General features: G+C 44.8%; 1 protein-coding gene across 1 annotated transcript in view; it reads left to right on the top strand.

Annotated features, from left to right (window-relative positions):
* Positions 1-7,638: 7,638 nt before the first annotated feature.
* vapal (VAMP (vesicle-associated membrane protein)-associated protein A, like) overlaps positions 7,639-10,596 on the top strand; it is a 107,405-nt gene continuing 104,447 nt past the window's right edge. Inside the window, exon 1 of the mRNA XM_067978325.1 lies at positions 7,639-7,824. Within this exon, the coding sequence (XP_067834426.1) occupies positions 7,767-7,824 (58 nt within the window). The 5' untranslated portion in view covers positions 7,639-7,766. The remainder of the gene's footprint in view (positions 7,825-10,596) is intronic.

The raw sequence follows: 10,596 nt of genomic DNA, 5'->3' as shown, positions 1-10,596 counted from the left end.
GCTAGCTACAAACAAGTTAGTCTTGCATCAGTTGTGGGGCAACTCATGGAATCCAAAATTCAAGATAAAATTAGTGAATATTTAGAAATACATAGGTTAAGCAAGGACAGCCAGCATGGATTTGTTAAAGACAACTCATATTTGACAAATTTAATATAGTTTTTTTTGAAGAAGTGACTGATTGGATTGATAAGGAGAATATAGTAGGTGTAGTGGATATGGATTATCAGAAGGCACTTGATAAGATGTCTCACAAGAGGCTTATTAGAAAAATTCAGGCATACGGTATAAGAGGAAATGTTATAGCATGGATAGAAAGTTAGTTGATGGACAGGAAACAAAGGGAATGAATTTCAGCAACGATAGAATCATAGAATCATTGAATGGTTACAGCACGGGAGGAGGCCATTCAGCCCATCGAGTCTGTGCCGGCTCTCTGCAAGGGCAATCCAGCTCGTCCCACTCCCCCGCCCTATCCCTGTAGCCCTGCAAATTTTTTCCCTTCGAGTACTTATCCAATTCCCTTTTGAAAGCCACAATTGAATCTGCCTCCACCACCCCCTCAGGCAGTGCATTCCAGATCATAACCTGTGTAAAAAAGTTTTTCCTCATGTTGCCTTTGGTTCTTTTGCCAACCACCTTAAATCTATGTCCACTGGTTCTTGACCCTTCCGCCAATGGGAAAAGTTTCTCCCTATCTACTCTGTCTAGACCCTTCATGATTTTGAATACCTCTATCAAATCTCCTTTCAAGGAGAGCAACCCCAGCTTCTCCAGTCTATCCACGTAACTAAAGTCCCTCATCCCAGGAATTGTTCGAGTAAATCTCTTCTGCACCCTAAGGCCTTCACATCCTTTCTAAAGTGCGATGCCCAGAACTGGTCGAACCAGTGTTTTATAAAGGTTCTCCTGCTCATCCACTGTAGCTTCAGCAGAAAAGCCACAGAAACCCTGGAAAAATGGCATTAATGGCAATTACCCCATTTTAATGGGGTTTCCATAGCTTTTCAAAGTTATGGTAGACAAGTTTTTCTTTATTCGTTTGTGGGATGTGGGCGTCGCTGGTGAGGCCAGCATTTATTGCCCATCCCTAATTGCCCTTGAGAAGGTGGTGGTGAGCCGCCTTCTTGAACCGCTGCAGTCCGTGTGGTGAACGTTCTCCCACAGTGCTGTTAGGAAGGGAGTTCCAGGATTTTGACCCAGCGACGATGAAGGAACAGCGATATATTTCCAAGTCGGGATGGTGTGTGACTTGAAGGGGAACGTGAAGGTGGTGTTGTTCCCATGTGCCTGCTGCTCTTGTCCTTCTAGGTGGTAGAGGTTGCGGGTTTGGGAGGTGCTGTCGAAGAAGCCTTGGCGAGTTGCTGCAGTGCATCCAGTGGATGGTACACACTGCAGCCACAGTGCGCCGGTGGCGAAGGGAGTGAATGTTTAGGGTGGTGAATGGGGTGCCAATCAAGCGGGCTGCTTTGTCTTGGATGGTGTCGAGCTTCTTTAGTGTTGTTGGAGCTGCACTCATCCAGGCAAGTGGAGAGTACTCCATCACACTCCTGACTTGTGCCTTGTAGATGGTGGAAAGGCTTTTTTGGGGAGTCAGGAGGTGAGTCACTCGCCACAGAATACCCAGCCTCTGACCTGCTCTTGTAGCCACAGTATTTATATGGCGGGTCCAGTTAAGTTTCTGGTCAATGGTGACCCCCAGGATGTTGATGGTGGGGGATTCGGTGATGGTAATGCCGTTGAATGTCAAGGGAAGGTGATTAGACTCTCGTTGGAGATGGTCATTGCCTGGCACTTGTCTGGCGCGAATGTTACTTGCCACTTATCAGCCCAAGCCTGGATCTTGTCCAGGTCTTGCTGCATGTGGGCACGGACTGCTTCATTATCTGAGGGGTTGCGAATGGAACTGAACACTGTGCAATCATCAGCGAACATCCCCATTTCTGACCTTATGATGGAGGGAAGATCATTAATGAAGCAGCTGAAGATGGTTTGGCCTAGGACACTGCCCTGAGGAACTGCTGCAGCAATGTCCTGGGGCTGAGATGATTGGCCTCCAACAACCACTATCATCTTCCTTTGTGCTAGGTATGACTCCAGCCACTGGAGAGTTTCCCCCCTGATTCCCATTGACTTCAATTTCACTAGGGCTCCTTGGAGCCACACTCGGTCAAATGCTGCCTTGATCTCAAGGGCAGTCATTCTCACCTCACCTCTGGAATTTTGCTCTTTTGTCCATGTTTGGACCAATGCTGTAATGAGGTCTGGAGCCGAGTGGTCCTGGCGGAACCCAAACTGAGCATCGGTGAGCAGGTTATTGGTGAGTAAGTGCCGCTTGATAGCACTGTCGACGACACCTTCCATCACTTTGCTGATGATTGAGAGTAGACTGATGGGGCAGTAATTGGCCGGATTGGATTTGTCCTGCTTTTTGTGGACAGGACATACCTGGGCAATTTTCCACATTGTTGGGTAGATGCCAGTGTTGTAGCTGTACTGGAACAGCTTGGCTAGAGGTGCGGCTAGTTCTGGAGCACAAGTCTTTAGCACTGCAGCCGGGATGTTGTCGGGTCCCATAGCCTTTGCTGTATCCAGTGCACTCAGCCGTTTCTTGCTATCACGTGGATTGAATTGAATTGGCTGAAGACTGGCTTCTGTGATGGTGGGGATATTGGGAGGAGACCAAGATGGATCATCCACTCGACACTTCTGGCTGAAGATGGTTGCAAACGCATCCAAAGTGGGAGAACCCCTGCAGAAATTCATTCCCAAAGTGTTAGGGTAAAGGAGTGTTGATTGGATTGTAGAAGGGTTGGAGGAGTGTACCACAGGGTTTAGTTCTGCCTGCACTTTTTGTTCTTAGTATATACAGATGATTTGGATGTGGGTTTAGGGTACACAATCTTGACATTTGGGATGACACAAAAGTAGGAGGTTTGGCAGTAAAAGACTTCAGGAAGACATAGACAATGGAATGGACAGATAGGAAGCAGATGCAATTCAATGTGGATATGTGTGAGATAATACATTTTGGGAGGAAATCAAGGAATGGGAGTGGTCAGTCGCTTCCTCAAGTATTCTGAGTGCTTACTTTATCTAATCTACATATACTTGTGCAGTTGCAGGGCCCAGGTGTATAACAATGAAACTCCCAGATGTATGCTGACACCCAGCTCTACCTCACCACCACCTCTCTCGACCCCTTCACCGTCTCTCATTTGTCACACTGCTTATCTGACATCCAATGCTGCACGAGCAAAAATTTCCTCCACTAAATATTGGGAAGACCGAAGCCATTGTCTTTGGTCCCCGCTACAAATTCCGTTCCCTAGCCACCGACTCCATCCCTCTTCCTGGTCACTGTCTGAGGCTGAACCAGACCGTTCACAACGTTGGCGCGCTATTTGACCCCGAGATGAGCTTCTGACCACATATCTGCTTCATCACCAAGGCCGCCTAGTTCCACCTCTGTAACATCGTCTATCTCTGCCCCTGCCTCAGCTAATCTGCTGCTGAAACCCTCATCCTTGCCTTTGTTACCACTCGACTCGACTATTCCAATGCTCACCTGGCCGGCCTCCCATCTTTCACCCTCCATAAACTTGAACTCATCTAAAACTCTGCTGCCTGAATGCTAACTCGCACCAAGGCCCGTTCACCCGTCACCCCTGTGTTCACTGACCTACATTGGCTCCCAGTCCGGGAATGCCTCGATTTTAAAATTGTCATCCTTGCTTTCAAATCCCTCCATGGCCTCTCCCCTCCCTATCTCTGTCACCTCCTCCAGCCCTACAACTCTCCAAGATCCCTACACTCCTCCAATTCTTGCCTCTTGCACATCCCCGATATTAATCGCTCCACCATTGGCGGCCGTGCCTTCAGCTGCCTAGACCCTAAGCTCTGCAATTCCCTCTCTACCTCTTTCTCCTCTTTTAAGACGCTGTTTAAAACCTACCTCCTTGACCAACCTTTTCGGCACCTGTCTTAATATCTCCTTATGTGACTCGGTGTCAAATTTTGTTCGATAACGCTCCTGTGAAACGCCTTGGGACGTTTTACTACGTTAAAGGCGCTATATAAATGCAAGTTGTTGTTGTGATCTGGACCAGATTTCAGTGTCTTATGCAAGCGTGCTCCTTCGATCTCTCCAAAGGTGGATCAAGTTAACAACAGGTGAGATACAGTTTGGTTTGAATCATGAGCTGCTTTATTTCACTGTAGGGTACACTCACAGAACAATGAGATTCATCAGGGTCCGTACAACTGGTCAAGTCCTGTTGAAAAAAAAAAGAACTCTTGAGTACTAGCCCGCTCCAGTGGGTTGTCTAACTCTTAAAAAAAAAGATGTCTAACTCTACTTAAAAGCACAGTTTCTTTTTTCCCTGTCCTACTACTTAGGCTAGTGGTTCAGTACCTTCTCAGCTTGGCTGCCCCTTGGTATCTGTGTTCTCATTTATAAAGGCCTCTCTCATAGCCCTCACAGATGTAAACAATTTTACAACACCAAGTTATAGTCCAGCAATTTTATTTTAAATTCACAAGCTTTCGGAGATTTTCTCCTTCCTCAGGCAAATGTTTCAAGATCTCGAAACATTTGCCTGAGGAAGGAGAAAATCTCCGAAAGCTTGTGAATTTAAAATAAAATTGCTGGACTATAACTTGGTGTTGTAAAATTGTTTACAATTGTCAACCCCAGTCCATCACCGGCATCTCCACATCATAGCCCTCACAGAGAGAGAGGTTTCCAACACCAAGGTGTGAAGTGTCCCTCTGAATATGCAGACATGGCTAGCAAATTGTCCATTGTCTAAGTCTCTGACTAGTGATATACAAACTAAGCATGGGGCTGTCTTGGGAAGCTAACCTCTTTTGCTAAAACAAAAACATATCTTAATATAACTCACATCCATGTCCTTTCTGTGAAAAATTGGTCAGAGAATCCCAAACCATGACAGGGAGGATACATTCAATGGAAAGGTACTGAAGGGTGTGGATGAATAGAGACACCTAGGGGGTCAAATACATAATTCCCTGAAAGTGCGAGTGTAGGTATTTTGAGGCATAAAAATGGCTAACAGCAAGTTGGGTTGTATAAATTGAAGTACAGAGTACAAACGTAAAGACATTACGATAAATCTGTACAATGTATTGGCTGGACCTCAGTTAGAGTATTGTCTCCAGTTTTGAACACCCCATTATGGAAAGGACACAACAGCCAAAGAGAGCCTACCTTGTAGATTCACCAGGATAATGCCATGGATGAGAAAGTATAGATTATGAGGAGAGACTTGGGATACTAGGACTATTTCCACTGGAGCAGAAAATGCTAAGAGGAGATTTGATAGAAGTGTTTTAAAATTATGATGGATACAGAGGAGATTTACGAGGATGTTGCCAGGACTGGAGAGTTTTAGCTATGAGGAAAGATTGGATAGGCTGGGGTTGTTCTCTTTGGAACAGAGGAGGCTGAGGGGAGATTTAATTGAGGTGTATAGAATTATGAGGGGCCTAGATAGGAAGGATCTATTTCCCTTAGCAGAGAGGTCAATAACCAGGGGGCATAAATTTGAAGTGATTGGTAGAAGGATTAGAGGGGAGCTGAGAAAAAATGTTTTCACCCAAAGAGTGGTAGGGATCTGGAACTAACTGCCTGAAGGAGTGGTAGAGGCAGAAACCCTGAACTCATTTAAAATATACCTGGATGTGCACATGCAGTGCCGTGACCTACAAGGCTATGGACCAAGTGCAGGAAAGTGGGATTAGGCTGGGTGGCTCATTTTCGGCTGGCACGGACATGATGGGCTGAATGGCCTCCTTCTGTGCTGTAAATTTTCTATGATTCTATGATTTTAACAGAGTGAATAGGGAAAGACAATTTCCTTTAGCTGTGGAGTCAATGATCGGGGGGAGAGGTCATCAATTTAAATTGTCACTATGAGAGTAAGGAGAGAGGTTAGTAAACACTTTCATATACAAAGAGATGTTGGAGCAAGGAATGTGTTGCCACAGGGATTCGTTGAGGTAGAGGCCATTTCATATTTTAATGCAAACTGTAGAACAAACACGACTGCTGAGGCTAAGTTGAGCTAACTCACACAGATCAGGAACTGAACCTGGGACCTTCATGATCTGCATAGGCAATCCATTTGTTGTAAAGTGCTTTGGGACATCCTGAAGACATGATAAGGTGCGATATAAATGCAAATTCTTTTTTTTTAAGTGATGCATTTATCCACTGAACCATTGAAAGAGTCCCAACAGTGAGACAAATCACAGAGCTGTGTTTACTTTCAAGACCGAAATATATCAAAATAGCTGGTGACATTTTTAAAACCAATAATGAGTGAGGCATCACAGATCTGCATGAACATACACTCCACTTCATACCTCCAATTCCCTTAAGTTTAGATCTTAAAAAAGGAAAGTACAGGAAGTTTAAAGAAAGTTAGCAAGCTGTCAACATCAGGGAAAATTAAAATTCAAATTTATGTTCAAAAAGTGAGATTGACTGCAAATCCATTTAAATGTCTTGGGAGATTAAGTTCGGTCAAAAACATTTGCCATGGTTTTGAGCATTTTCTTCAGTATGGATGTTAGGCAAATAGCTTTATAATCTCTGTGTTCATGTGCCATTTCTTCCATTTTTCTTTTGAATAACAAGTTCACTACAGCAATCTAAAATCTTGTTTTATTGTGGGTTTGACAATGTCTTTATTTCTCTCTCTCCATATATATATATACACGCCTCATTTAGTTCATAATGCTTCTCCTCATTCTTCCTACCAAAATGTATCACTTCACACTTCTCTGCGTTAATTTTCACCAGTCTATGTCCTCCTGAAGTCTGTTATTATCCTCCACGTTGTTTACTACATTCCTGAGTTTCGTGTCATCTGCAAACTATACACTGTATACCCAAGTCCAGGTCATTAATATATATCAAAGAGCAATGGTCCTAATATCGATCCCTAGGGAACATCACTGTGTACCTTCATCCAGTAGCCTAACTTTTATTTCTCAAATCTCCACTGCCTTTGGAAATATATTGCTGTAGCAAAGAACTAGCACAGAGACGATGGGCCGAATAGTCTCTTTTTTTTGTACCGTCTGTAGTTTTAAAAGATACATGTTAAAAAAAAGTCCCTTGTCCCTGTGACATTAAGATGTGCATGCTCGCAGCGTGATAGGGTGAATGAATTTGCACGCGTGACAAGAAAGCATTTCACTGTTACAAGTTATACAATCACCGCATGATCTTTTCATTGATCAACATTTTTTAGTTCCCCACCCACCCCTACCCCTCTTCTATATCTGGATAAATACACTACATTCTTTCCTTCCTTCAAGATGGCAAATGAATTTCAACACAGGTAACTGTGAGATGTCACGTTTTCGGTAGGAAGATTAAGGAGGCCACATACTGCTTGGAATAATAAGTATAAAAAACAGCAAAGAGATCCAGGAGGTGCAGCAAGTTAAATCATGTTTTAAAAAAAAGGCCCCTTGTCTCTCCGACATGAAAAGAGATGCGCATGCTCGCAGCGTAAAAGGGTGAATGAATCTGCGCGCGTCCTGGAGCTCGCTCCTGCCCGCGCGCGTTCCGGAGTTTTTTTTTTGGGTCGAAGCGGGAGTGCGCGCACGTTCACGTCCTGCAGTGCCCGAGTGAGACGGAGGAGCGCGAGGGGGGAGAGAGAGAGAGGAAAAAAGAGAGGATAAAATAAGCGTCGGGCGCCATCAGCCAGCAACTCTCGTACTGTCACCCGACAATGGCCAGATTGGAGCAAGTGCTGATCCTGGAGCCGCCCAACGAGCTCAAATTCAAAGGTGACTCCCCGCTTGCATGCGTCTATTCCTAGATTTATTTCTAAATATATTTTACTGAGTGTGCCCGAGGCGAGGACGGGGCTGTTTGCTGCTGCTGCTTGCTGCTGCTGCTCTCACCCTCCGGTTTCCTTCACCCCCCCCCCCCCTCCCTCCCTCCCCTCCCCTCTCCCTCCCCTCCCCTCTTTGCCCCGCGCCGGGTGGGGCTGTCGTTGCCACCGCGCCCTATCCCACTCCCGGTGAACAAGAAGAAGAAGAAGAAGAGGAGGAGGCCCCGGGGGGGGGGGGGGGTGGGGTGGAGTGGGTGGGTGTGGGCTGCAGCTGAGCCGCCGGCCCCGCACTGGCTGACAGTGTGGGGCCGCCGGCTCTTTTCAGCCTCCGGGACCCACAGGCGCAGCCGCCATTTTGACAATTTGGGACAAACTCTTTTTTTTTAGGCCGCGATGGAGCCTCGGTTTGTCATAGTGGAGGGAGTGGGGAGGGATTTCTGGTTGACCGAGAGCGCCGCGGATGGTCGGGTCACTTCCCCCTCCCCCCCCCCCCCCCGCCAAGGAGGGAGGTTGGTGACAAGATAAATGGGGCCGCGGTCTATTGGAAAGGGGAGGGAGGGTCAGTGTTGATAGTTTATGCCGAGTGGGCCCCGTCCCGGCCTTTATTTTTTTGCTAACCGAACCTGACAGACACACGGAAGGGCTGGGAAACAGCCTCAAATCGGGAGCCGGCTGTTGGGATGGGAAAAGTGGGGCTTTGGAAAGCAACGGAGGTTGTAGGCTGTGGAAGAACGCGGTCCCGACTCAGGAGCAGCCGGGTTTCAGAGGCTGGACATTTTTTCAATCGCGACTGCATTCTTCAGGCATGTAACAGTGGTGATCTGTATAAAGTAATAACTCTTCCATGTGCACAAATATCCACATTTATTTCGAAGCAAATCTCAAAATTGTCATTTTAGTGGAAGAAAACAATCTATGCTAAAATCTCTTGTAATGATTTCCACCTTGCGATGACAAAATCCGATGAGCGCTTGTAATTGTTAGGGAATGCTTTGTAATTTTTTATTCTGCATTTTTGTTCAAAATGTAAATTGCAGAGTTAATAGTTAAATAAGAGAGAGCACATTAAATAACACTTTCTTAACTGCTTCAACTTCTTTCCCTGCATAATATGTCTGTATAAAGTTTATTTTTGTCAGACCATACATACTCATAATATTATTGGTAGGAAAAAATGCCAGAAAATGTAGAAACTGGTTTAAAGTATTCCTATTCATTTTCCCCATTCTTTTGTATTCCAAATGTGTGTTAGATTTGTGGAGACAAAAAAGATCAGGTGGCTTGAAAATATGTTTTACTTAATTGAGTAACTTGTTTGGTCGTTCTCTGCTAAAGCTAGATACAGTTTGTATTACAGACTCTGGAGGTTTCGTGAGGTCAGGGTAAAAATAGTCTTGCTCAAAAATTTATTTTCAAGTGCTGATGCCAAAATTGGGCCATGGCTGGTTGATGAGAAACTTGGTGGTACTCGATCTGTTTGGCTGCCTTAATAAGATAGTGCCCTGATGGTCTTTTCGACTCTACACCATGGTACAGACTAGCTCCGCCCAAAGTGCCAACGAGGCTGTTGGAAATGCAACGGAGCTGCAATCTCTGCCCTTTGACACCAAGTGGATTATGTTTCTTCTCAAGATCGCTAGTATGACATGATCTTGCACTTTTTTTTTGCTCAGCTCCATTCCAAAGAACTGATCCAATAAGTAATTTATGCTCTTGAGTTAATTGCCGATTTCAGATAAGTTTTAAGTTTTTATTTTTAAAATCATGCTGCTAACTTGCAGATAAATATGCTATTGTGGAAAATTGTTCAGGTAGCGTTTGGTAGTCAACAAATTTCCTAGCGCCTCAAATCTTAAATTTTAGCTAAGGAGAAAAATCAGTATCGATATTAAAGATGACTGATAAAGACTGTAGAAGGGACTTGGATAGATTTATACTTGACTTTCCAACGACTACTTAAGACCCAGGATGGTTTAGAAATGTTTTATACTGTCAAACTAAGTACTTTGCATTGGCTTTTTGAAACTTACCTGTAGTATTATGGTGAAATTGCCCTGCCTCCAGTGTGCCATAGTTTGGGACTTCTATTCCCTATTTGTTTAAAAAAGGAAGTGAAGAGTGCAGCTTTAAATGATTTTATGAATGGAATTTAAATCTCGGTTATATTTTGTTACACTGAGTGAAATTAACAATTGTAAAACTCTTTTTTTCTCCCCCCCCCCCCCCCCCCCCCCCCCAAAAAAAAAAATTGCAAGTTCAGCTTTGATTTGACCTTTCCCTCTGGAAAGTGATAAGGAGCGTGAACCTTTCTCTTGCCTCTCCTCCCCGCCACCATTGCCGGTGGAACTTTTGATTATTCATATAGCCAGAGCCTGGAATTGCCATCCTAAACGCCTCTGCCTTGGTGTATCTCTCCTCGCCTAGCTCTGATCACGTCTTTAGTCCCTCCTAATTTTTCTCCTATGTAGTTCCTCAAACCTTCTCTCCCTCTCCCCAGCTGTGTGAATTGGTTTGGGATGTTTCATTGTGTTCAAGACGCAATTTAAGTTGCTGTTATAGTCGTGTTTATTTTCCAACCCCTCTCCTGACCAAGGGATGCTGGGTGTAATTTTCCATCCAAACTGTTCTGATAGGGATCAGTTAACTCTGCATAGACCAAGGATTGATCTTGGTATGGTTTCTTAGTCTGGTTTCCTGGTTTGGTGCAGTGCCAAACAATGTATTT

This window comes from Heptranchias perlo, chromosome 3 (genome assembly GCF_035084215.1).
Source record: "Heptranchias perlo isolate sHepPer1 chromosome 3, sHepPer1.hap1, whole genome shotgun sequence".
NCBI classification, from domain to species: Eukaryota; Metazoa; Chordata; class Chondrichthyes; order Hexanchiformes; family Hexanchidae; genus Heptranchias; species Heptranchias perlo.
The sequence above is the reverse complement of the archived record's forward strand: the minus strand, read 5'-3'. Positions and strand labels throughout refer to the sequence as shown.